Source organism: Phasianus colchicus, chromosome 1 (genome assembly GCF_987193195.1).
Source record: "Phasianus colchicus chromosome 1, bPhaCol1.hap1.1, whole genome shotgun sequence".
NCBI lineage: Eukaryota > Metazoa > Chordata > Aves > Galliformes > Phasianidae > Phasianus > Phasianus colchicus.
The window spans coordinates 78,576,993-78,604,443 of record NC_143436.1 but is presented as its reverse complement, the minus strand read 5'-3'; the positions used below and the strand labels follow the sequence as shown (position 1 = coordinate 78,604,443).

Here is a 27,451-nt window from a genome sequence, read left to right as displayed (position 1 = left end):
ACAGGCAGGAGAGAGGAAGATGAACCTATGCAAATTTTACGTATTATCTTTTGTTAAAATGTGACGGAAGCTGTGGAGGAGGAGCATCATTTCAGGACAGTTTAAAAGCCAGAAGGCAGTCTGTCCATTTGATATAAGACTCTCTTCTTCAAGGACAGAGATGTGGTCAAGGATTCTTCCAAGTGTTGTCACCTTGAGCTGGATTGTCGCAGTGTCTTCTGAACTGTAAGAGAATATACCTTGTGCTTTTATGACATAATAGTTAAGTTTGTTTCACTTCAGTTAATTTATTGCTATGTAATACGCTGGGCTTTTAAGAACTAGATTCTGAAATGTGTTTGAAATGAAAATATCTAATACTGAAGCGTGATTTAAAATGATGATCTCCATTACAAAGCTTCTGCAAAATCTGAGTGACAGAAACCTAGAACTGGAGAAGATTAAACCTGAAGTGCGTGGGTAAGACTGGGAGGAGATTCAAGGCTAGGTTAGCAAGTGATGATCAGATTTGGAATGCACTGGAAATACATAGAGAGCATGGCATATGAGGAGGTCCTCAAGACAAATAATGGCTGGTAGCAGGGAGCTATGCTGAACTGTAAATCTGTTACTGTTATTCTTAATGTTATTGTTACACCTGCTGTGCTGTGGATGCTTATAAAGCACTGTCAGTGTGGATGGCTTTATGAAAACAGAAAATTTCAGTCACAATTTTCAAAAATACACCAACATGAAAGCTTAAGTCCCTTTCTCAAAAGTGCTGAAGGGAAACATTGTGAAAGTCAGATGGTTCTGCTTTCTCAGATACAATTTTGGTTTCAATAAACTTACTTTTGGTGTTTGCATATCATACAGTCTAACGTAAGCAAGTGAAAATAACAGTAAGTATAATATTAATGAGCAAAGCTAGGAAGGGAAAAAGGGAAGGGATCATATGATCCGGAAAATTTTGTGTGATTCATGAACACCAAACTCATCAATTCTGTCATACATTATTTGGAAAGACCAGTTTGGACATCAGAGAACAGTAAACCAGCAACAGAAACTTAGTCAAATATAGCAAATCTCTAGAAATATTTTTTTTAGAGGAAGAGTTTGGGGAACAAAGGCTGCACTAATTATAGAGGGCATTATATCTAAAAATATCTAATGGAAGAAAGAAGCAAAGAGAAAAACAGAAAAGGGGTAGAGCATGCAGGCTAGATTGAATATGGAACATTTCCTGGAATATTCTACATTCTGCATTATGCTGACTGTCCTATGATATTTTAGTTCTTATCTGGAGGGAGAGTTATCCAGAGAAAAAGAACTTAAAAAATTACTGTAACAATTAACTAGTATTTTTGCCAATGATCTAAAAAAAATTGTCACTCTTTTTTATGGGAGGTTCCAGAGGGTTAAGTATACACATAGGTTGTCAGAGGATAAATACGTTTATGCCTTTTAACTGATCAGACATATTATTAACTGGAACTGTCTAAACACCTGGAATGAAAAGATGCAATATCATGCTGGATAAGAGACTGCATAAAATGATGCCAGTCCTTCAGCTCACAAAGAGCAATGAGGAACAGAAATTTGTCATTTGTACTTGGAATATTATCCAAAATTAATTGAAATAAATGGAAATCCTCCCAATAGTTTGTGCAAGTGTTGGCCCAAGTCCCACATCTTCTTTCACATGTATAATATTTCTATGGTATTTTCTCTCTTGTTTGCCCTCACCTTCCTCCATGACTGATCTGTTCTCATCTTCTTGCAGTCAATATGTGCTGCTGGTGCCAACCGTGGTGCGGAGCAACTCTCCACAGACTGCTTGTGTGCAATTTCAGAGTCTCAGTGAGCCTCTGTCTCTGAGTGTTGTTCTGGAATACAGCAATGTACAGACAACTCTCTTTGAGGAGTTTGTGACAGAAAATGATTATTTCACGTGCTGCGACTTCAAGGTATTTTCTTTTTTGAGAACACTGCAGAGGATGTAGAGGCTTGAAATATTTCTGAGTGCCACTGTCTTTGTCAATGATGGAAAGAATGTAAAGAGTGCAGTCCTGGAATATGACATAAAAAAGATAACTTAATGAAAAAGCTGCCAGTAAAGAGAGAAAAAAGAAAGCCATGTGGTCTGTATGGGGGTGCTGGAAAATGGCTTTCCATCTTCGTTCACAAATAGGAAAATTCTTTTGATTGCTGTCCCAGGTGCATGCCTTTTCTGTGACTGCAAAATCAGAACAGGTATGTCAAAAAAATAGCCAAGATTAGGTCTTCTAGAACAGGGCTATATGGCTGGGAATCTACCTGTAGGCAGGTAGCTACAAGAGATGAGGAAATGCTTAGGACAGAACATAGTTTAAAATCTTGTTGCCTGATGACAGATTGAAGGATTTCCAGAGCATAGATTCCCAAATGCTCTGTCACTGGCAAATGTGAGTTTTCCCATGACTTTGCAGAAGCTGTTAATGATTCATTTGACAGTCAACTAAAGAATCTGGATCATCAGGGCACCTCAGCATGCCTCATTTACCACTTTTCTTCTGGGGTTTTGTTTCTCTCCAGGTTCCTCCTGCTACATCTGATCCCCTGGCATTCATATCCTTCTCTGCCAAAGGCAACACAGTCAACTTAACTGAGAGAAGATCAGTGGCGATTGAGAATGTGCATAACACTCTCTTCATCCAGACAGACAAGCCCATCTACAAACCAGGGCAAAAAGGTTGCTGGGGAGCTGGAGTCAGCTAGTGAACTAGGAAACTGAGTGCAAGATTGGGTCAAGAATAACAAACGCTTCTTTTGTGGAGGAAAAGTCTGCAGACTGCAATAGCAGTGTATAGCATATTGAGCATAATTGTCATTAGATAGTGTATGTTGTCTGACAATGACCTTATCAAAAGTCTATGAAAAATAGAATCAATTCATCAAACTGCAAGAAATGAGTAGAGTTCATTTGTCTTTTCTAAGTTAATTTCGTTTACAGAATCTTGAGTTCTGTTGGGTTTACTGAGGTCAGTCATGTAAAGAATATCCTTAAAAATACATAAAATAATAGGTTAAGCTCAGAATTAATAAAAATAAAAAAAAGCATATAGTTTCCTGTCAACAGCTCTCTACACTTAACTGCTAATCTATTTCATAAAGCTGATTTCATTTCCATATTTAAATAACTACTATCAGTGGTTTGGTTAGTTATATTTTTAGTATAATCATGTTTCAGTGCTTCACAAGGTTTACAGTTAGATAAACACACTTTCTTCCCTGTCTTTCATTTTTTCATTGAATTGGTTTGTAAAGATAGTTTCTTAGGAAATGCTCCAAAGTACTGAGTCCTTAAAAATGTTTGTATTAAGGACACTTCAGATAATAAGCTTGTTTTCTTTTCTTCCTTCCTTCCTTCCTTCCTTCCTTCCTCCCTCCCTCCCTCCCTCCCTCCCTCCCTCCCTTCCTTCCTTCCTTCCTTCCTTCCTTCCTTCCTTCCTTCCTTCCTTCCTTCCTTCCTTCCTTCCTTCCTTCCTTCCTTCCTTCCTTCCTTCCTTCCTTCCTTCCTTCCTTCCTTCCTTCCTTCCTTCCTTCCTTTCTTTCTTTCTTTCTTTCTTTCTTTCTTTCTTTCTTTCTTTCTTTCTTTCTTTCTTTCTTTCTTTCTTTCTTTCTTTCTTTTCCTTTTTCACTATCTAAAATAATCAAGTCCTTTCTAACACTCCAGTTCTCTGAGGACTCATTAGTTCTTCTTAAAAGCCTGCACAAATTTTGTTTCAGTTATACACTGAGACGAACTTACCATTACAAAAGCAAATGATTCTCTTTTGTCCATCTTTTTCAGTGATGTTTCGTGTGGTCACTTTGGATAGCCAGTTCAGACCTGTTCAGGAGACAGTAAGTAAGAGTGATAGTCAAGATTTTTTGAGCATGACCTTGAAATACTGTTCATAGAGACTCCCTCACTTGTATATTGAGTAAAAGGAAGCTGGAATTGTTCCCAGTGTTCTTAGAGAACTGCTGTAACTTCATACTCTATCAATTTCCTACTTTTATAGAAGGCAAGGTTTCTGAAAGCACTCCTGGAAATCTCTCAGTACTCAGATTTTGTAGTCACTTCTCTTCAAATGCCCCTGATATGTAGAAAGAGATTGGATGTCTTTATATAAAAGATAGATTCATAAACAGGTTGTATCCTAAAATTATCTCTTAAATTACAGACATGAATTTCAAATTGTTTCCTCAACCCAGTTTGCAGTATTCAGAGGGGTTCAACTGGTATTTTTCAAGCTCCACAGTTGATTTCTTTATGCTTTGATAACTTTTTCTTTTTTCTCCTTTTTTTTTCTCCTCCAGTATCCCCGAATCATCATTAAGGTAAGAGATGCACTGTCATTAAAGTGACAGTTTCTTTGGAAATGTCAGTGCTGTCATTTCCAAAACATGACTTTCTCATTTGCCTTTTGAAGTGCATGCTCCTCACTAATTCAACTGTCAATATTAGGCATCCAGAACAAGTGAAATTGATGTGTCCAGTTCTGGGCTCTGCAGTTCAAGAAAGACAGAAAACTACTGGAGAGAGTTCAGGAGGACTGCAAAGATTAAGGGCTTGGAGTCTCTCTCTTATGAGGAAAGGCTGAGACTTGAAATTGTTCAGCCTGGAGGAGACCGAGAGGGGATGTTATCAACACTCATATCTAAAGGGCAAGTGTTGAGAGGATGGATCCAGCCTCTTTTTGGTGATATCCAGTAAAAGGAAAGGGGCAACAGCCACCAACTGAAACATAGGAAATTCCATATGAATGTGAGAAATAACTTTTTTACTTTGAGAATGACAGAGCACTGGAACAAGCTGCCCAGGGAAGCTGTGGATTTTCTTTCTCTGCAAATATTCAAAACCTATATGGATGCTTTCCTCTGTAACCTAATGTAGGGAACCAGGGGTGTTGGACAAGATGATCTCCAAAGGTTCCTTCCAACTCTTACGATTCTGTGACTCTGTGATTCCCATCTTCATTTAGGAAAAGTACCAGGCACTGTAGCAGAAGGCTCACAGAAAAGTGTTCCTAGATGATACCATCTCTAGTATGCAAGAACTGCGCTTTCAGATGCCTGTCACTATGTGAAATTCATTCATAACTAATCCTTTGCAAAAGTATTTAACAGAATTATAAAGGAAATACAAATCATTTATTCTTAATAGTAGTGTAGCAGTTTCAAGAATCACAGCGCAGTCTAGTGTCTGAGTCAGATGTTACTGTTACTGTTACAACTGATTTGTTACGATTTTGACACTGAACATTTTATTCCAGAGTTTCTGGAACTTATCACTGATGTATTCCAGCATGACTTAACATCTTGAGAGCAGCCCTGTGGGGAAGGACTTGGGGGTCCTGGTGGACGAGAAGCTGGACATGAGCAAGCAGTGTGCGCTTGCAGCTGGGAAGGCCAGCTGTGTTCTGGGCTGCATTAAAAAAGGGGTGGCCAGCAGGGAGAGGGAGCTGATTGTTCCCCTCTACTCGGCTCTTGTGAGGCCCCATCTGAGATGATCAGAGGGCTGGAGCACCTCTCCTATGAAGAAAGGTTGAGGGAACTGGGTGTGTTTAGCTTGGAGAAGAGAAGGCTCCAGGGAACCAAGGAGGTTGCAGATGCCCCATCACTGAAGGCATTCAAGGCCAGGCTGGATGTAGCTCTGCGCAGCCTGGTCTAGTGGTTGGCAACCCTGCCTGTGGCAGGGGGTTGAAACTATATGATCTTTGAGGTCCTTTCAACCCAGGCCATTCTATGATTCTATGATATGATTCTATGATCTTTAGACGATGGAAAATGTAGTTGTAAAGCATAGTGGTAGTAAATACATTGTTCCATTCACTGTGTTAACCTGGATAGAAAATAAATATGCCCTGCTGCACAGGTTACTTCTCAAATAATTTTAACAATTAGATGAACCACACAATCAAACAGAATTTTTGGTTTATGGTTTGTTTGTTATTTGCTTACATATTTAATTTACAGGTTCAAATCTAGACCCTTCTCTCTTTACAACTCTGCCTTTATGTAATCTCTCCCATTTGTTTTCACAACACTTTCCCCATTGTGCCACAGCAAAGTGTGCATGCAGGTGCTGGCATTTAGACATAGCTCATCTGAGTGTCAGTATCTGACAAAGGCTTATCCAGAGCACATAATCTAAAGACAAAGAACAGGAGGAGTCAGCAGAACCAGAGGTGTTAGTTGAAGGTGGCAAAAAGTTGGTGTTCCTTTTGTTAGGATTCAAACATGGGTGTTTAGTATGGTCTTATGTTGGTAGGACTGCAGCAAATTGGAATATTGAATAGAGTCACCTGCATACAGGCAAAAAAGAGTGTCTTTCTGAAATGTCATCTTCTGCTATAAGCAAGGCAAACATTAAGTCAGTGTTCTACCGCATTCCATTTCAAGGGGGTTTAGCACAATGTTCCTATTTGACATAAGGAAGAACAGAATCAAAAATACTCATACTAGAAGAGCTACAGATAAGCAACCTGAGTCATAATCAGATACTATTCATGGATGATCTGAGATCATCTGGCAGTGTAGGTAATTTTCAGGTAAACTTAGACTTGGGCCTGTTTAAGGCACAAAGAGATCTGGAAAACGAATGGTAAGTCATATCACACATGCCATCAGTTCATACTCACATTCATACGGTAAAACATTAAGCCAGTATACCAGGACAGGAAATTTAAAATAAGCCAAGAAAAAGGGTGAGAAAAGTTTTGACGCTTCTCTTTATCCCACTCCCCAGGACCCAGAGCAAAATCAGATCTTCCAGTGGTTGGATGTATCATCTATGCATGGCATTATCCAGCTTTCGTTCCCATTAATTGAGGAGCCAATTCTGGGGTCTTATCATATCATTGTGGAGAAGAAGTCAGGGGATAAGGAGCATGAATACTTCACAGTGGAGGAATATGGTAAGCAAGAATTGTGAACTTCCCCAGAGGCTGGCTCTGTCTAAGTCTGATAGGAGCTGTGAGAGCAGAGCTTAAGTGCTTTGAAATCTCCTATTCATGTTTAAAAAAGAAAGACATGGTGAGAGCTGAATGAACAAGTAAAAGCAAAGAGTAAAAAAAAAGAAATAGTGAGAAAGACAGCATTTTTCAGGAGTTAAATTAGGAAATTAATTCTTCTCTGAGCTTGGCTCAAAATCACTGTGTGAGTTTGGAATCCATATTCTACCACCCATGTATTACATTCTCTACCTGTAAAACAAATGAGTCACGAATCATTCCTTCATGCTTCATGGAGATCAGCAACATAGGAAGAGTGATAGAATAATATATGCAGCAGAAATCTTTAAATATTCTCTATCAGACATCAGATGATGGTTATCAGCATGTTATTGAAGAGGCTGGATAACCACTGGAAGAACAAGAAGGAAAAAAAACAGGCAGTAGAGAGACCCCATAATAATCTGCTTACTCTGGAATAGACCATATCATGGGAGTCAGACTATTCATTTTAATATTACATGTTTTAAAACTTATGGTGGCAGATTTTCCTTAGGATCCTAGATTATTTATTTTTTGTTTGTTTTACTGTTTGATTGTGTGTGTAATGACAGTAAAGCACCATTCCTGCTTGCCCTATGGACTTTCTTCAAGCCTTCCAGTTCTCTGTGTACAGGTGCAAAAGAAAAATTCTATTCTGGCTGTGTTGTCATCATTGCTGGTAACTTGTGACAAAAGACAGGCTGAAAAGAGGGTGTGACAGTGTGTTGGGACTTGTTTGGTTCCACTATTTTACTTACCCTGTTGCCTTCCTACTTGAGTGGGGTTGGATTGCATAATATCTTCTGTTCTACAGGGACTAAGTACTTTCAGAGACATCAACGTCACTCCCACATTGCCCCTAAAGAAAACGTTTTTATTGTGACTGTTGTTATTATTATGATTATTCTTGCATTTTAAATAAGTTTTTGATTTTACCCATAAAGTTATTGCCTGATAACATCCTACAGCTAACTCTCAGATATACTTTTCTCTCTCAAACATTTAAAAATGCTTCTGCTGGTTCTTTTTAATTTTTTTTACTGTCTTCCTCTTATGCACCTGTCTATGGTATGCTACTGCTGCTCAGTCATATTCACCTTGTATTTCCAGTTCTGCCAAAGTTTGAAGTGACAACCAGCACGCCCAGGAGGATCTCTTTCTTTGATGAAGAAATCAGGGTGAATGTTTGTGCCTTGTAAGTAAAAGAGCTGAGAATAACATGTGTAAACAAGGACCACAGGAAAGAGGATAGTGTGAAATGCTGTGAAATAGGGAGCCCACTACTGATTCATGTATAGACTAGAGCAATTTATTTAGCTATGACTTCCATGACATGAAAAATAATGATAACTCTGCTACACTGCAGAATTAGAATTTTGTGAGTTAGTGTGTCTTAACAGTCTGAAGGTATTAAGTGGTACAAACTTGCTAGGTTTAAGAAGCAGAGAAATAGTGGAGGACTATCATTAAGATTTCTGTATGCGACACTGCCAAGGGGCAGGGTAGCATAAGCCTGAGAAACAAGGACTGCCATACATCTTGCTTCATGTAAGGCAATAATAAGAAAAAAAAAAAAGCAAGCAGAAGGAAATGATATCCCAAACACAAGCCCAGCATCCCTTTCCAGCTTCAGACCTTAAAGAATGATTCAACCAAGACAATGGTAAAGTAGGTTTTTTTAAGTCAAAGTCTGCCTAAAAATAATTGAGGAGAATTCAGGTAGGACTAACAAGTTCTAATTCCCAGTTACTTTTCTGTTTGTACTCTCGGCACTCCTAAGGGATTTAGAGTCTGCACCGCTTTGCAGTCTTTCTTGTTTCATGCTAAGTCCACCTTTAAGTTGATCATTATTGGATTCTTGTGTCTCATCCTCTCCTAGGTACACTTATGGCCAACCAGTGCAGGGGATTGCCCGAATCAATGTGTGTCAGCAACACTTTTATAATCCACGATGTCAGCAAAGCCAGAAACCAACCTGTGAAGCTGTCACTGGATTGGTATGATATGGGGCTATGCCCTTCTTCCCAGTGAACTTTACTACTCAACACACTGTGCAAGGTTTGGAGACCACATTTGTTTCCTGGAGAACATCAGACAGATAATCCCAGAGGCATATTTTTCTCACTGTTTCACAGATAATTCTGAAAGAACACAAATGTAGTTTTTACCAGTGACCTCATCAGGAGACTGGTTTTTGCCCCTTCTCCTCAAGAAGGCAGGAGAAGAGAAATTATTTTTCATTAGAAATTTGAGTTCTGTCTCAGAAGAGTCAGTAGGAGAGAGGAGAGCTTATAAAACTATGAATTCATGATCATTCCTGAAACACTGTATGTGTGTACTTGCCAAGGATAATCAGCAGACCTCTACTGGGAGTCTTTGAGGACAGTGTTAAATTGATATTTGATTTCTCATCTAGATCAGATTCAAAGTACTTTAAAGAACTAAGCTCCTATCAGAGAGCTCATTCATCATGCAAAATGTGCTTAAGAAGGGATGTGAGTAAAGGGAGAAGGGAGGAGAAAGGATTTCAGGTGTGTAGGTGTATGAGCTTGCAACAATGAACTGTGAGGGGAGCCAAGGAGTAAGAAGTTTAAGATAAGAGGAGAGCAAGTAGGTGATAAAAGCTAAAGGAAATGCAAGCAGAGGCATGAAGCTCTACAGGGACCCACTAATACAAGCTTAGGAGCGTTTTTCCAAATCTTGAGAAAAATAAGTATTCCTCTTTTTACTCCTTTTTCAGCTGGAAAACAATGGTTGTCTCAGCACTGTTGTCTCCACCAAAACTTTTCAGTTGTACCGCAGCTATTCCAGGATGTATGCCAGCTTAAACATAGAAACAGTCATCACTGAAAATGGTACAGGTAATACTAAGTGAAAATAGGGAAGTAGCTAAACTGAAGTACCCTAAATCTCACAGGTGATACTTCTTCAGAGGAATCTCCTGGATTCTGATCTTTTCATCAAATAATGAACAACTACCATTTTATCTGTGTAGCTCTCTGTCCAGAAAATCACATCTCCATACTGCTTTTCAAAAGAGACTGTTTTCTGCGCATTTCTGATTTCTGCTTCCTTCCCTTTCTTATGGGTGTGTCTCACAGGTATCCAGATGAAAAACTACGACTATGTTGCAGTCAGCCAAGAAAATGACAGAGTGATGTTCAGGAACATGGATCAGTACTACAGGAGGGGAATTCCTTACTTTGGTGAGGTGAGTAGCTGAGAAGATACAGTAGAGCAGAACTTGAAGTCCAGCAGGATCTCTACATTGCCCCGTTTGTGGCCGTCCCTTACTCTGTAATAACAGCTTCCATCAATAATGTCACATAAAAATGACTGCTTCATATGTCTGTCATTATGTTAGAAACTTTTAGAGAAAATCAGAAAATTATGCCCTAATGCCTAGTGTGTAAGGGAGTCCTTTAAATGCCTGAGAAATTAGTAAATGAAAGGCCACAGGTGATGAAGACAGATACGCAAAAAGCTATGCTCACAACACCAGTGCCTAAGCTGAAGGTAGAATTTACTTTACATTGTATCACACCGTCCTGTGGATGTGTACTTAAAACAGTGTAACTGCTGGAACACATCCAAATTCTTCCCAACCTGTACACCCAATATAAACCCTGGCACAGAAAGAAGGATGAAATGTACAGCATTCTCCTGATTCAGAGTGCAGAAGGAAGGTAGTGTGTGGATCTCAAAAGACAGGAGATATTAACGAGCCCTATGTTACACATTTGCCTCTTAAATACGCATGCATTTCTCTTGAGTTCTACTCTCTGCAGATGTCCATAGTGGTTAAGTTACTGTTCTCTGGTGAGCAGAACACTTATCATCCTTTTCTTTTTTTTCTTTTTTTTTTTTTTTTAACCTGAAACTTCTGTGTATTCTTTGTGTTTAGATCACTGTGACAAATGCAGATGGCAAGCCTGTTGCCAGTAGGGTTGTCGTGCTGGAGGTCAATGGAGAATACCAGGCCAACTATACCACTGATGAGAATGGCACGGCAGTCTTTTCCCTTGACACATCCAACTTCTTTAATCCCAGTGTTCAACTTAGAGTAAGTATAAGCTCTAGTCTAATTCCTGAAAAATTTCTGCAACAGAAAGAAGAATCAGAAGCAAGCAGTGGATGCTGGCAGGTTTATTTTGGATGAGAAAAATGGGCAATTAGCCCAACAACACATGCAACCTCTGTGAATCTAGTATGAGAAAACTCTAATGCCTCAGAAGCAGAAGACCATACCTCAAGCGTGATCTTCAGCACCTCTCTATTTATTTTTCTCAGCTCTGAAGCCCTTTCTGCAGTCATCTTCCTTCTTTTCATTCCATGAACTAGAGAACGTTTCTGAAAGCCTGCCCTGCTTTTCTGACCGAGGCTGGGTGCATGCCAATCTGCTTCCCAACGTTTCTGCTGACACTCATGCCATTACCATGACATGGTCTTCCCAAATTATCATGTGTTTTCTCTGGTGCTATGGGAAGAGATGAGAAAAAGCAGGCTGTTTGAGAACAAAGCAGTACCAAATCACACTAAGTTTTAACAACCTGTCTCAAACTAGTAAGAATCTAAAATAACCTCCCTAGTGCAATGTGACATAGATCACAGAATCATCAAATCACCAAGGCTGGAAAAGGCATCCAAGATCATCCAGTTCAACCATCCACTACCACCACTATTTCCTCATTAAACCATGTCTCTTAATACAACATCTAAGCATCCCTTGAACCCTCCAGAGACGGTGACTCCACCACCTTTCTGGCAGCCTGTCCCAGTGCCTGAGCACTCTTTTAGAGAAGTTTTTCCTAATATCCAACCTGAATCTCCCCTGGTGCAACTTGAGGCCATTCCCTTTAGCCCTACTGTTAGTTACCTGAGGGAAGAGGCTGACCCCCACCTCACCACAACCTCCTTTTAGATAGTTGTAGAGTTCTCCAGACAAAACAATCTCAGTTCCCTCAGCCACTCCCCAGAAGACTTGTTCTTCAGACCCCATGCTGGCTTCATTGCCCTTTCCTGGACATGCTTCAGACCCTCAGTGTCTTTCTTATACTGAGGGGCTGAAAACTGAACACAGTACTCAAGTTGTGTCCTCTCCAGTGCTGAGTGTAGAGGGATGATCCAGTGCTGGGTGTAGAGGGATTTTGGATGAGGAGCTGCAAGATCTGGTTTAGTAGCTTGTGCTAGCAGTGGTAACGTGGAGATGGTTGGACTAGATGATCTTATAGGTTGTGATTCTATGATTCTATGATCACTTCCTTACTCCTGCTGGCAAAACTTTCTGATACCAGCCAGGATGTCACTGGCTCTCTTGGGCACCCGGGCATGCTAATGACTCATGTTCAGCTGAGCATTCACCAACATCCCCCAGGTCTGTTTCATCTACACAGTCTTCCAGCCGCTTTACCCCAAGCTTGTAGTATTGCTTGAAGTTATTATGGCCAAAGTGCAAAAGCTGGCACTCCATCTTGTTGAAGTTCATGTCATTTGCCTCAGCCCAGTGGTCCAGCTTGTCCAGACCTTGCTACTCCCAGGCAGATGGACACTTCCACCCAGCTCGGTGTCATCTGAACATGAATATAATGTGTTCTGCAATCCCCACACTCTGGACAACTGAAATGCAAGTTTTTCACACCAGCCTCAAAAAATCTGTTTTCCAACAAAGTATGTTAGAGGGGAGATGCTTTTGCCTCTCACTTACCTGCTGATCTTTTAATTTCCACTTTGTTGATTCCTCGTATATGCCTCTCCTGTATTATAGGCCACACAAGCACCAGATGACTGTGCAGATTTCTTTATGTGGAGAAACGATCATGAGTCCCAAGCCTTATTCTTTGTCCATCGTTTCTACTCACGGACCAACAGCTTTGTGAGAATTGAGCCAGTGAAGGAGAAACTAAGCTGTGGCCAGCAAAGAATGATTAATATTCACTATGTCTTGAATAGAAAGGGCTACAGAAATGCCACCCACACAGACTTCTACTATGTGGTACGTACTACCTCAGTTCCCAAAACATATATTTTCTTCCACCTTTTCTTGAACACTAAATAAGACAGAAATGTTCAGATCAGCCTGTGGCTACGGATCACAGCTTGATTCAAGCCCCTCAGAATACCACTCAATATCAGTGATTTTGTGGGAGAAGGGAGGAGGTGCTTTTGATTCCGTCCTGTGATTTTTTCTATTCCTAGGTGATGGCAAAAGGAAAAATTGTTCTCAGTGGCCAAAAGCAAGTAAGAATCACTCATGGTAAGTTCTGGACTGTATTAATACTGGTACTTCAGTGCATCATTCCTATCACCAGAACATTAGTAACTTATATAAGATGAGATGAAAGCAGAGAACTGTTGCTAAATAGGGTATTAATTCTTAAACGTCTTTCACCACTCACATTATTATTTGCTTTTGATGCAGCTCCTAAACATAATCAAATTTATCTTTTGAGTTGAGAGGTTGCGACTGAATAGGAGGAATGTAATCATTTTTGGTATTATTTATTATTTATTTTAAAGAGTATTTAAGGTTTCAGATGCTCTGTGACATCCAAATCTTCACCAATCAGAAGACCAAAAATTTTTAAATAGTGGGTGCCTCATTTGACAGAGCAATTAGATGCTTGGAATTCATGGAGCTTTAGAAGATTCCGAATACCATGATTCAGCAAACTGAATTCCATTTTTTCATTTAAAAAATGTATTTTCTTGCAGAACCAGGTGTTCAGTAAGTGACTTAAGTAAGTCTCACTCTACATATAGGACTTATTTAGTATTGGCCATCTTTGGTCTTTCTCCAGGTATCTGTGCGCTGTGGCTGCATGGCATGTGCTTGGGAGGGGCATCTATTCATCAAAAGGCAGCCTTGTTATACAATTTTTCCTTCATTAAAATATCTTGAGGTTATGTGGTTTCTCCATATATCTGTGGCTAACCAATAGCAAGATGTGTGATAGAGTGTGACTAAGGAAGCTTAGTTTCCTGTCTCTGCTCTAGTAATTGTCATCTGTATTGACACGAACTTCATAATTCCCAGTGTTAAGAGAACATTGTCTTAGCTTAGGTTTATCTAATCTGGTGTAGAAGGTTCTAGGTTTGAGCTCCAAAGGCAAAGTATTGCTCTTCTTGCAGTAATCAGATTACAGATTTTTCTGTCCAACTTCTGCTCAGCTTAGCTCCCTCTCTGCAAAACACCCTGCTCTCAGCATTGTCCAGTTTGCATCTGGTACCTTGCTGATGGGAGTTTTTCCTCAGCCACTGAGAAATTAATCTCCCAGTAGCCAGCATCCCTTTTGTAATGGTGCAGATAGATTATGAACAAATATGTTATCCTTCCACCAAAGCTGAAGTTTATCTAATCTCTTTTGTTGGCTTTTCCTCCCCTGTTCCATGTACCTTCCACAGCTTCCTGGGGCACTTTTGCTATTACACTGGCTGTTACTGAGAAGCTTGCTCCCAGCGCCAGATTGTTGCTCTATACAGTCCATCCTAATGGAGAGATAGTGGCTGACAGCTCTTGGATACACAGTGATATATGCTTCAAGAACAAGGTGAAAATCTTTGTTTTATTATCAAGGGCTATATCTGCTAGAATCATAGAATCGTAGAATCACTCAGGTTGGAAAAGACCTTAAAGATCATCAAGTCCAACCACGACCTAACCATACTACCCTAACTCTAATGACCCTCTGCTGAATCATGTCCCTGAGCACCACATCCAAATGGTTTTTAAACACATTTAGGGACGGTGACTCAATCACCTCCCTGGGGAGCCTATTCCAGTGCTTAATAAACCTTTCTGTAAAGAAGTTTTTCCTGATATCCAACCTAAACTTACCCTGATGCAATTTCAGGCCATTTTCCCTTGTCCTGTTACCAGAGAGAAGAGAACAACCCTACTCCCACTGTAAGCACCTTTCAGACACTGGAAGAGAGCAACAAGGTCTCCCCCGAGTCTTCTTTTCTCCAGATTAAGCAGCCCCAGTTCTTTCAGTTTCTCCTCTTAGGGCATATTATCCAAACCCTTCACAAGCCTTGTTGCCCTTCTTTGGACCTGCTCCAGCACCTCAATGTCCTTCCTAGTTTTCTTTTTGTTTTTTTGCTGAGTGAAAAGATAGGAAATTACTTCATCACAAGCACTCCACTCAGTTTGGCGTTTAGGAATGGAAAAGATACAGGCATGCCTGATAACACAAGAATCTATCCTTGGCATTCATGCATATACTCAAACTCATGCTAAGCTGTCAGTGGAGTGGGGGGAAAATGATTAGGGGATTATGTGATTATGAATTTTTGTAGAAACAGGGATTCAGAAGGACTGTTAAGCAGCAGGAGCTTTGCCCAATAGAGAATAGCATTAATATCAGTGAAAGGTGAGATTTAGATGTATCTGCCAAGCTAATTCTCCTAATTTCTATTTTATTGTTTTCAATTTACTCATTTACAGCTCCAGTTTGAGTTCTCTGAGAAGCAGGCTCTCCCAGGCTCTAAAATCAACATCCACCTTGAAGCTGCTGCCAACTCCTATTGTGCCTTGCGAGCTGTAGATCAGAGTGTCTTCCTTCTTCAGCCTGAGCGAGAGTTATCTGCTGAGAGTGTAAGCCACATGCCCAGTGCTGTGTTCTTTCAATCTAGGGACATCCAGAATGACAGTTCCTATGCCCACCTAATATCTCTTCTGCTGGCTATGTTTTTCTTTTTTACAGGTAAACAGACATTTCAGTGATTGAAAAAAAGAAATAGCAGCTTTATACTTCAAAGCTGATGGTGAAATATTTACTTTTAGAAAGCATAGCAGTGTTAAACAGAGTATGACTGTCAAATTTTGACAGCATCTGAGAGTGGCTCAAATAGGCCTTTGATGCAGACAAAAGCTGCAAATATCAGCTAGTAATTTGTCAGACTCAAATCTGCATAACTCAGCAGTACCTCTTCATGCTCTTTGTTCAAGTTCACCCTAAAAAGCCATCACAACTCAGAAAAAGAGGGATAGAGTCTAGACCTTCTTGCATAACATCAGCCAAATTGCTTATTCATCTGTGTAGGCATCGCTAGGTAAACCCACCATACTATATGGGGCTGTTCACATGCTACCATAACTACTGAAATACAAATGAGAAAGGAGCATAGGAAGAAACAAATCCTTGTGATTAAAACTATATATACATATATATACTAGATATATGTAGTGCATCTGAAAACAAAAAAACAAAAAAACAAAAAAAACAATAAACAGATACCCTGCTCATTTCATACTTTAAGAGAGGTAGTTTTGTCTTGAAGCAGGAAAGTGGATATGTGCTGCACAATGAGGATGACAGAAGAAGCTGCACTGCAAACCCAGTCACACACTGGTTTTCAGTGAACTTTCTCCTTTCTCACTCTACAGCCATGAAAGATTTTCATGGTGTGACAGAATTTTGCACCTCCCTAGGACCTTTCCTTGTTTTTACATCAGTTGTTCTCACCTCCCAGGTGTACTACCGGCTTCATTTGAGTGATTTGTATGGCTATTATTACAATGGACTCAACCTGCAAGACGACCAGCCAGAGGAATGTACCCCAGTCAAAACCACTTTTTTTGATGGCTTGTACTATGAACCTGTCAATGTCAGCCATGATGGTGATGTTTACAGGATTTTCAGGGTATGTGTTCTGTTTTTTTTTTTTTCCAAATGTTCCAGAAGAATTCATGCACACTAGCATTAAGTTTTCTAAGGTGTGGTTTTGATCCCTCAACTGCCCTCACTCTTGAGTCATTCAATTTGTACAATCTGATATCCACTTCTTACTCAGGAAGACTGAGAATCACTACTTGATATATTCATTGGAATCCAGTCCATACTTCAGTAGATTATTCTTAAGCAGGACCATGAACTTTCTTCACAACCTCAGGCATTCCTAATAAGGATCTGAGTATATTATGCAGACCGTTGCTTTCCTGATACACTTTTCTCCACTCTCTCTCATCCTATGTCTTTGTCACTTACCCTGTCCAGTTGCAAAAGACCTAACATGAGCACCACCACTACTACTTGGGACAGAACAACAGTTGTCACTACCTGCATGTAGCAGAAGAATTACTTGTGACATTTGGAATTGAAAGGCTGGAATGTGAGAAGTGAGGAGAGAGATGAGTGATGTTAACTTGGATGGGAAACGTGGCACATATTGGTAGCTACTGCGTGCACCAAGTGACATGATCGATTCTTTTACATGCAGGAGATGGGCCTGAAGGTTTTCACCAACTCTACGCTACGGAAGCCAGTTCTGTGCAATGAAGACAGGTTGGATTGGGAAGATAATCGTATCTATTTGGAACATGATGCCAGTGGTGGCAGTGCCTTTGGCAAAGGTAAAAGAATCAGAAAATCATGAAATCATAGAATGCCTTGGGTTGGAAGGGACCTTAAGGATCATCAAGTTCCCCGCAGACAGGCAGGGGCAGCAGCCTCCAGATCTGGTACTAGACTAGATTGCCCAGGACCCCATCCAATGTGGTCTTGAACACCTCCAAGGATAAAGCACCTGCAGCCTCTCTGGGCAGCCTGTTCCAGCACCTCATCACTTTCTCTGTAAAGAACTTCCCCCTGACATCCAATCTAAACCTTCCTTTTCTGAGCTTAAAACCATTCCCCATCATCCTATCTTTTCCACTCTTACAAAAAGTTGATTCCCTTCCTTTTTATAATCCCCTTTTAGATCTGGAAGGCTGCAATGAGGTCTCCTCACGGCATTCTCTTCTCCGGTCTGAATGAGCCCAGATCCCTCAGCCTGTCTTCGTAGGGGAGGCACTCCAGCCCTCTGATCATCTTCATGGCCCTCCTCTGGACCTTCTTCAATAGCTCCATGTCTTTCCTGCATTGGGGTCCCAGACCTGGATACAGTACTCCAGATGGGGCCTCATGAGGGCAGAGTAGACAATCACCTCCCTGTCCACCCCTCTTCTAATGGAAATTAAAAAAAAAAAAGGATAACAAATAATAGACAAACACAGAGAAACAACTTCCTTTCATCTTTCTCAGGCTCAGCTTTTATTCAGTATCTCCTTTCTCTTTAGTAATATTAACTTCTCCTGTTTCTTCCAAGGTTAAATGCATTCCTTCCTAATCTCTTTTATTAGGATCTGGAAAAACAGGCTATTGAGATTAGTACTCGTTTATTTTTGACATCTCTAATTTTACTAATTTTCCTTTGCTGCTTTACGTTCCTTAATTGTTTCCTCTTCAACAACATGGGCAACAGTCCTTTAGGGCCCTCCTCACTCCAGTGTGGGCTCCTCTATGGCTCACTGTCCTTTCTGGTGCATCCCTGCCCTGGTGTGATCTTCACAGGCCACACATTGTGGTGTCCCCACTCTGGCACAGACTTCTCGATCCACAGTCCCTTTAGGGTCATTCCTGTCCACTTGTGGTATCCTCCATACTCCAAGGTCTCTCAGGGGTATTTTCTCTCTCATGGAGTCTCTCCTTTCAGAAACATCTCTTTGTGTGTCTTCATTTCTCCTCCCTCTTTCTCACAATCATGTTCTTGAATACTTCCTCAGGTGTCTCCTTGACACATAGCTGCTGTCCTTCCTTAAACACACTTGAGTTGCAGCACCACGAGGCCTTCCAACCTGCAAGAGCACGTTGCTGGCTCAATGTTCAGTTATTCATTCACCAGGACACCCAGGTCCTTACCCGGGGAGCTACTTCCCAGGAGTTCTTCTAGCTTGTATATGTATCTAGAATTACTTTACTAAAGTGCAAAGCCTTGCACTTTGCTATGTTAAACTTAACTAGGCTCACGTAGGCCAAACATTTGAGTTTGTTAAGGTCCCTCTGGATGTCATCTCTCCTTTCTAATGTGTCAACTGCACCACTCAGCTTGGTGTCATCAGCAAATTCGCTGAAGGTGCACTCAAGCCCATCACCGATGTCATTGATGAAGATGTTGAAGGTCCCAAAACAGAAGGTTCATGCTGCATCTCCATTTCCAGTATGTCTGGTCTTCAAAACTTGTGCATATAGAAAATAACAGACAGAATGTTAAGGTTTTAGGGAACAGATCTCTGTCTCATGTTCTGCCTCTAGTAATCGTTTGCTGACAGTCCTCACAATTGGAATCAGTTCTTGCTCTCTTAGGTATAGGATGCATATGGAGAAGAGAGAGAATTAATTTCATAAACTGGTATCAGCTTTTTAGTGTTTTCTACATAAAAACTTTTGTGCAACTCACAATTCAATCATACATTTTAAGTGAAATACCAGTGAGAAAATATTATGCAAATTAATGATTTTAAGAACTCACACAGCACCTAACATACTTAGCACATAGTCTTGAAAGCACTTTATAAGTTAGCAAGATTTAAGATAATGTTCCTCCAAGTTAGATTTTATCAACAAAATAACTAACATTAACAGACATTTTTATGGTCATTTCCATGATATAGCAAACAAGCCTGAAGAAACCTGGGGCATCTTTATGCTAAATTGATTGTTTGACATCACAACTGATGCCATAAAATCATGGAAGTAAGTCCTGGGTTCCTAGTCTTGGTCTGTGTATAATCAATGAATAGACAGGTGTTGTAATTAAGAAATATACAAGAGAGCCTGACTAAGCAGTTCATTACACCAAAAAGAATAGATAAAGGGCTTACCCTTGTCCTGGGCTCACTAGAAAACTCCAAAATGAGGGATCTCTAGAAAGAAATCCTTCCCCACTTGTAGTCAGCTCTTAAATGGGGTCTAGGAGAGGTGGAGCCAAGCTCCACCCCTTCTGGCAGCACAGGTGAATTCCTTCACCTGTGCTCCTGTGGCTGACTCATTGCTCATCTCAGGTGATCAATCAGAGGTTCAGGCTGTGATTCAGGAGTTCCCATACAGTCCTGCTGTTTAATTTTCCAATGCAATGAAAATTCAGCTCCAGTTTATTTGTCTGGACAGGGTAAAATTATTGAGTCATAAGGGGGAATTTTTAAAGCAATATATACTCTGGTAACAATTCTGGCCTCTGTTGTCCATTTGCAAATTGAAGAGATGTAGTGATAGAGGAGAAGTATAAAATGCCTTACTAATTAGGTGATGTGCCTTTCACTGTGAAAAAAAAAAGGTGAATTGTATTGTGAAATGCCTCTCTTCCCATGGGAAGAGAGAATAGATAATACATTTTTTTCTTTATTCTCATAATCTTTCCTAGAATTTTCAAAGATTACTGCTGCTGGTGTTATTAACACTGTTCGGAAATACTTCCCTGAGACCTGGATTTGGGATCTGGTTCGTACAGAGTGAGTGTTTACACCTTCACTTCTTACGTGGATTTTTGAGTTGTTGCTGAGATGAATGCTGGAGGATAGAACATGAATCCAAATGTATTGGTTCTAATCTGCATGTTTGGACATCGTGGCATTTAAACAAATGTTATTTCTAAATTTAAAAAGCCAAGTATTCTTCCAAGTGCTTTTTAACATGTAGTTCACCAACGCCTTCATCTTTACCTCCAATTTCATAATTTCTTTTTAAATACAGAGAAGAATCCTACAGAAACTGAGGTGAAAACTCTGAATTATTAACTCTGTCATGGGCCTATTCTGTAATTTGCTCTGAAAATTCCAAAGATCATTTCTCATTCAGATTTTCTTGTTTTGCTCAGTTCCACTGGAGAGGCTAATATCTTCTACACCATCCCTGATACCATCACAGAATGGAAAGCCAGTGCTTTCTGTTTGCAGGATGATGCTGGGTTTGGCATCTCCTCACCTGTTTCACTGACAGCATTTCAACCATTCTTTGTGGATCTTGCCTTGCCATACTCTGTCATTCGAGGGGAAAGAATTAATTTAATAGCCAACATCTTCAACTACCTTGACAAGTGCATCCAGGTACGTAAAATTCCCTTTCAAAAATTATGCTTTGCCTCTTCCCCAGAGTTCCCAGCAATGTTTATCTGCCATGCATATTGCATTAAAAATGTAGAAACAAGTACTCTGCTGATGCAGTACTCTCTCACCATCTCTGACAGGATCCTTTCCTGCATCATTAGGATAGTGTGGCCAATGATCACTATGACTGGTACAAAGAAGATAAGGACCTGCTTCTTATCCCTACGTAGTTCAGTTATTTTTGCTCCTGAAAGAGAAATTTGAACAGAGCGTATGGGTATTGTGATCTCCCAAATAATATGTACCGAGTATGTAGCATATAGCAGAAAATCATAAGAAGATATGACTGATAAAATGAGCACAGACATCTTGGCATACTTCTTTCAAATGCAGCCAGTAACAGAAGGTACAAATTAGATAGGTTTGCTATTTCCTCAAACAAATGTCCCTTTCTTATTTCCAGGTACCATCTTACAGAATCAGATGATGTGGTTTCACCAGAAAGTGACATTTTCCTGTGCCCTGAAGCCTAAATTCAGGGGGAGCCTACTTCGTTTGTAATTTTTCTCTTTCTCTCTGCATCTCAGATCAGTGCCATACTGGCAGAGTCAAGCGACTACAAGGTGGAAGTCCTCTCACCAGAAGTAAACACAGCAAGGGTGTGTGCCAATGAAAGAAAAACCTATATTTGGGCTGCTAGCCTCCTCAGTCTTGGTAATTTTGTCTTTTGGTCACCCTAATTCATCTCAATTTTATCTTTCAACTTTTGTCATTTCACTCTTTAATGAAGGATCAATAATCCACACACAAGCATTTCTGGACAACTCCACTAGTTACTACATAAATCTAGTATTGGACTTTTGCTAAAGTTCCCCTATGCATGAATATATGCACTGAATTAGTAGCTATTTGTTCTGGTGTTCTATCTCTTCTAATTTCAGTAGTTTATTTCTTGTCTATTTTAGGAAGAATTGTTCACTTGCTTTCTTATGCATGGAATACTGTCAGGACTTCATGAGGCTATAATAATTCAGTTGACAGTCTTATATCAAATCAATTCTATTCAGTAAGAATGAATGAGTGTAGAGGACATTGCTCCTCCCCAGTTTAACAGTTGTGTTAATTTACACTGTCTTTGAGTCAGCATTGTCTTCAAAAGAAGCATTTACAGCAGCATGCGTGTGATATTGCATCAAAAGTTGAAGTATAAAAAAACTTTATTTAGAAAAATTCTTCTGAAAATGAACAACAGATAAGCCTTTTCTTTAAAATGTTTCTAAATCAGCGTCACTGATTTCCTTCAAACTCAGTGGAAACTGCTTGTACACCACTTGCTGCATACATTTATATATATATATATATTATATATAGGGTATATAATATATAGTATAGTGTGTGTGTATATATATATAGTCATAACTATTTTCCTTCTCCTTTTCTCTATCTTAGTAAATAGTTTTATCTCAACCCATGAGTTCTACTTTGTTCTTTTGATTCTCTCCCCCCATCCCACTGGGAAGGGGAGGAGTGAGCAAATGACCATGTGGTGCTGAGCCTCTAGGCAACTGTTCCTTGCCATCCTTGGAGAGATGTGGAGCTTTGACTAAATTTGTTTCTACTGAGCTGCCTTTAGAGAGATACATGTGGTCAACAAACCACAAGACTAGGAGGAGGCAGTGAAAGCCAGAGGTAACTATAGACACAGAAACTAACTTTTTTTTCTTGGACTGGTGGTTGGCTCTTCAGGTGAGGTGAAATTCACAATTACTGCTGAAGCCAAACTGAATACTAAAGCTGCCGAAAATAGCACACCAGCAGAAGAGGAGACAATTCGCACAGACACCCTGACTCAAATGCTGCTTGTTGAGGTACAATACAAGATTTTCATGTACTTTCTGTTTTTTTGGAAATTCAGTTCTGTTACCTATGATCTGGAAGATATTAGCTTGATGTTAAGAGACAAGCAAGCTGACACAGATGGAGCTGTGTACAGTAGGCTTCTCTATATGAAACTGAGAGTGGAATTCAGAACAATTTGGTATCCACTGTTCTTTCTAGAACAAAGAGCATAAATGCTGTGACACTCTCTGGATGTCAGCAGAACTGTATTTAGAGGGGAAGAGATAACATTCCTTATCTACATGTGCCTTTTGCCTGTAACTGTAATACTGGGGAAAAGAGGGCAGATATGAAAGGAATGAGATTTGTCTTAAACATCCTAAAGTAGAAAAGACACAATTCTCCCCAAGTCCTCCTCAGAGGCTGGAACTGCCTATTATATAAATGCTTTCTAAGAAAGATAGTGCTCTGCACAGGCTGTAATGTAATAATGAAGTAGGACATGGACGAAGAGATATTCTAATGGAGATGAGGCAGAACTGGGTACAGGGTACAGGGATACACCCTCTGGATAGCCACATCTATGTAATATCTTACACTATTTAATTGTTTCTGGTTTCATGGTGATGTTTTTTTAATTCTCCCTGACCACCTGTCTGCAATCAAACAGCCTGAAGGTGTTAAAAAAGAATTGACTCAGAGCTCCCTCATCTGTACAAAAGGTAAGGCAAGTTTATTCACTGAATCCAAGAAATTGTGAAAATAATTCACTGCTTTGTTGTTTTTGTCCTATGAAATCGGAGACCCTTCCAGAGGAGGAAGAATGGTCTCAGGGTTGAGGAGATGGCTACAGCTCAGGATTTTAAGAGATATCTCAGACGCGTTGGGCATGGACTCTTCAGCAGTCTCTTTACCAAAACAGCAAATAGTAATTCCAACTGTAGTCATGCTTAGAAAGCAAAAGCTTCCAGAAAAATGATATTTTCAGCGATTTCTGTTGTGTTTTCTTGTTAGGCACAACAATTTCTGAACCAGTGCTTCTCAGCCTGCCAAGAAATGTAGTGCAGGGATCAGCCAGAGTTTATTTCTCTGTCATTGGTAAGTGTAACACCTAGACTGAAATTAAAAGTGAAGTACTTTTTTCCTCCTGTGTGGCTTCCAGTGCTATCATGTATACCTATGCAAAACTAAAATAAACTTGAGGAGAGACTTCACCTTGATTTTAAACAAATGTTTCCTACTTTCTGAAATGAACAACTATCTTTCTTTGCCAAAATTCTCTCCGATTGTATCAAAAAAGGATAGAACAAAACAGTCAAATTATTTCCATCTATATTTCATTTCAGATGATATTGCCTTAGCTATCCTGTTCTTTGTAGTAAAACTGAAAAGTAAGCAAAAGCAGACTTCTTGAAAAAAAAAATCACATTGTTTTGATTTTTTGGATAGAAGACTTCAAAAATATGCTGTCTGCATAATTCAAATAATGCTTTTGCATAATGAAAAACATTTGTCTGTTTACACATATCCATAGAATGAGACTTTCACATCCCAGTCTGACCTACTAATCTTAAACTCATTAAGAATAAAAGTTCTCCTTAATGAAAAGTTTATGAGATTCTGAACACAGTCTGCTTTCTAAAAACAGTTGTTTTCCATGCCAGACACAGTGTGGAACATACTGGTACTGTGGAATACAGCATACGTAGCCCATCAGCAACATACGATCAACTGTCATTTTCACATATGCACACCAAAAAGGAAGCACACTGGAAAGGCTAGGGAATACTAACTCAGAGGGGTTGATAGCTGATTCTCAGAAATCATTCCAGTCAGTATCAGTGCTCGGTTCCTTCTCAAATTTACAGTTTCTCAGGTGCCCAGCATCAAAATCAAAAATCATAATATTCTTTGACTACTGTGATTATTATGGACTCAAAGTCAATGGAGTAATGTAACATAAAGCAATGTATAAAGCTGTGTAATTAAAAAATATGTTTGACCTAACCCTTCTATCTTTAATTCTCAGGAGACATTTTGGGTACAGCCTTAAGGAACATGGAAAACCTCCTCCATATGCCTTATGGCTGTGGAGAACAGAACATGGCCTTGTTCACACCCAACATCTATGTCCTGGATTATCTGAATAAGACTGGGCAGCTGACTGAAGAGATTAAAGTCAAGAGTATTTGGTATTTAACCACAGGTGACAGCCTTTCACATTCTTTCATCTAGTATTGTGATTAAACTTTAGAACTCTAATTGATGAACACAGATCTTTGAATTCTAGCACCACATGCACTAGACTTTGAGGAGATCAGCTGCAGAGCAGAGAGTTGCATCGGGGTCCTCTCCCTGCAAGGCAAAACCACGTTTAAAACTGCAAAATCAGAAGCGTGGTGGCTGTAACAAGAAGCAGCTCTGAGACAACATGGACAGAACCAGGAGGAACGGCAGCACTATAGAAGTCAGGGCAACCTCCACTTCAGCAAAGACTTCGTGTAGAGACTGGTTTCAGAGTGCAGGCTTGCGCCGGAGGCCCTTTCCCAGTGAGGCAAAACCACAGTGAAAACCGCTAACTCAAGAACCTTAGAGCATCTGAGGAGAGGCAGCTATAATACAGCGTGGATGGGGCCAGGAGAAACGGCGGAACCTGCCCACATGTACAAAGGCAGCCCCTAGGAGCACTAGTGACTAGGAGCAGGCAAATAGGGTATGGTGCAGCAATAGGGAATGTTGTGGCACTGTACAAGGCAGTTTGCTCAGGAAGAGTGACTAGACAGAGCCAGCACCCTGTGGGCTAGAAAGGTAAATTCAGTAGGTGATTATTGCCTTCTAGATACAGGGCAATCCTGTGATTGGAGTACAGGATTAACGTCCCCCAAGAATAGAGACCCTAGTTAAGGTATCCACCCGATGGAAAGCCAGGGCATTAGCACCCATCAGGAAAGATGCCAAAACTCAGGTTGATCTCTAAGGCAAGCATATAGTCATCCAGGCCTCCAGCTGCATGGAGTGCCTGAGCCTTTCTCTGACATCCTTTGGCAGCCATGAAAACAGCTGTGTGAGGTGAGAACAGCTGTGTGAGGTGTGAGCAGGTGGATAATTTGTTCAGCTTAGTGGAGAGTTTACGAGATGAAACACATAGGTTAAAAAGTGTCATGGGGACCAAGAGGACTGAGCAGAGGAACTACACTGCCCTTGCAAAAGCAGGTCTACAACAGAAGAAAGCAGAAGATCCAAGGAAGACTGTATCCTATCACTGCAAGGCTGAAGGAAAGAACTCAAAAGAAAGGAAAGGAAAGCTGGAGGAAAGTCTATTCTCAGAACTGCAGAACTCCTCCTCACCCACTCTAGCTCCCCAAGTGCTTCTGTGTAACAGTACAAGGCTCTGGATACAGAATGCCTGTCTCTTGGTTGATAACAGCCCATTTACACTGGAGGAATCAGTGAAATCAGAACAAGAAAAGCCTTCCACCACTATCAAGTCTACATCTTCAAAGAAGAAGAGAGGGTTATTAGTTACAGACAGCTCTTCCCTGCAGGGAACTGAATGCCCAATACACTGGGCAGATCTCCTTCTTAGAGAAGTCTCTATGGGGCTCAGGAAAAGGATATCATGAGATAATTACCTAGCCTGATATGGCCAACATTACTGCTTTTCCTCTTGGAAAGTGATGAAACAGCTACATGCAGTTCAAAGGCCATCAAAAGGGACTTCAGGACTTTGGAACATCAGTCGAAGGAACAGAGGGCACAGATAATCTTCTGTTCTGGGTAAGGAAAAAAGAAATTGAAAGATCCTATTGATAAACAGCTGTCTTTGTGACTGCTTCTGCTAGAACTTTGGGTTTTTTGAAAGTGGAGTGGCCTATATGGCACCAGGCTTGTAGGAGCCAGATGGGATTATCCTTTCTGAAAGGGGGAAGATGGTTCTTGGGAGAAAGCTGTCAGGGTTCATTCTCAGGGGGAGGGGGGCTCTTATGAGCCTGCCCATAAGTTGTGGGACAGCATAGTTAGGTTAGAGGAACAGGGTGCTAGAGAGGGCCAGCAACCTGCTGCACACTTGAGATCTTGTGGTGATGAAGGCAAGAGGAAGACTCAAGGTAAGTAATTCAAAGGAATTAAGGACTTATCCTCAAAGAAGGTGACAAGACTGGCTGCCCAGCTGATATGCCTGTACACCGATGCAAGAATGGTTACAGCTACATCAACTAGAAAAGGAGAGTCCAAGAGATACAGGACAGCTTAGTGACAATGAACAGGGAGAAAGTTGAGGCAATTGACAGTTTTCCTCAGTCTTCACTAATGATAGATCTTTGCGCAACCCTTGCGTAGATGAGTCAAAAGGTGGGGACTTGGAGAGCAATGCTCCTCCTGCTGTAAGTGAAAATCAGGTTCATAACACCCAAGAAACCTGAACACCCATATATTTATGGATCCCAGTGAGATGTGTCCCAGAGTCCTGAGGGAATTGGCTGACATAGTTGCCAGGCCTCTCTCCATGATATTTGAAGAGTCATGGTGGTCAGGTGAAATCCCTGATGGCCCAAAAAAAAAAAAAAAAAAAAAGAAAAAAAAGATGTTGCACCCATTTTTGAGAAGGGTAGAAAGGTTGACCCAGGAAACTACTGACTTTTGTACCAGGGAAGATCTTCTTGGGAGCTATGCTAAGGCACGTCGAAGAGAGGGAGATGATACAAGAAAACCAGCATGACTTCACCAAGAACAAGTCCTCATTGACCATCTT

The 27,451-nt window shown here is 40.4% G+C and overlaps 1 protein-coding gene across 1 annotated transcript in view; it reads left to right on the top strand.

Moving 5' to 3' along the window:
• The first annotated feature begins 3,720 nt into the window (after positions 1–3,720).
• Positions 3,721–27,451, top strand: part of LOC116239258 (ovostatin-like) — a 34,626-nt gene continuing 10,895 nt past the window's right edge. Inside the window, exons 1-21 of the mRNA XM_031609324.2 lie at positions 3,721–3,864; positions 4,324–4,344; positions 6,755–6,923; positions 8,112–8,196; positions 8,881–8,998; positions 9,742–9,862; positions 10,103–10,212; positions 10,906–11,064; positions 12,766–12,993; positions 13,197–13,254; positions 14,403–14,548; positions 15,445–15,594; positions 16,473–16,643; positions 17,220–17,352; positions 20,181–20,268; positions 20,634–20,862; positions 21,450–21,576; positions 22,609–22,730; positions 23,372–23,423; positions 23,716–23,799; positions 24,731–24,907. Coding sequence (XP_031465184.2) covers positions 3,784–3,864; positions 4,324–4,344; positions 6,755–6,923; positions 8,112–8,196; positions 8,881–8,998; positions 9,742–9,862; positions 10,103–10,212; positions 10,906–11,064; positions 12,766–12,993; positions 13,197–13,254; positions 14,403–14,548; positions 15,445–15,594; positions 16,473–16,643; positions 17,220–17,352; positions 20,181–20,268; positions 20,634–20,862; positions 21,450–21,576; positions 22,609–22,730; positions 23,372–23,423; positions 23,716–23,799; positions 24,731–24,907 — 2,629 coding nt within the window. The 5' untranslated portion in view covers positions 3,721–3,783. The remainder of the gene's footprint in view (positions 3,865–4,323; positions 4,345–6,754; positions 6,924–8,111; positions 8,197–8,880; positions 8,999–9,741; positions 9,863–10,102; positions 10,213–10,905; positions 11,065–12,765; positions 12,994–13,196; positions 13,255–14,402; positions 14,549–15,444; positions 15,595–16,472; positions 16,644–17,219; positions 17,353–20,180; positions 20,269–20,633; positions 20,863–21,449; positions 21,577–22,608; positions 22,731–23,371; positions 23,424–23,715; positions 23,800–24,730; positions 24,908–27,451) is intronic.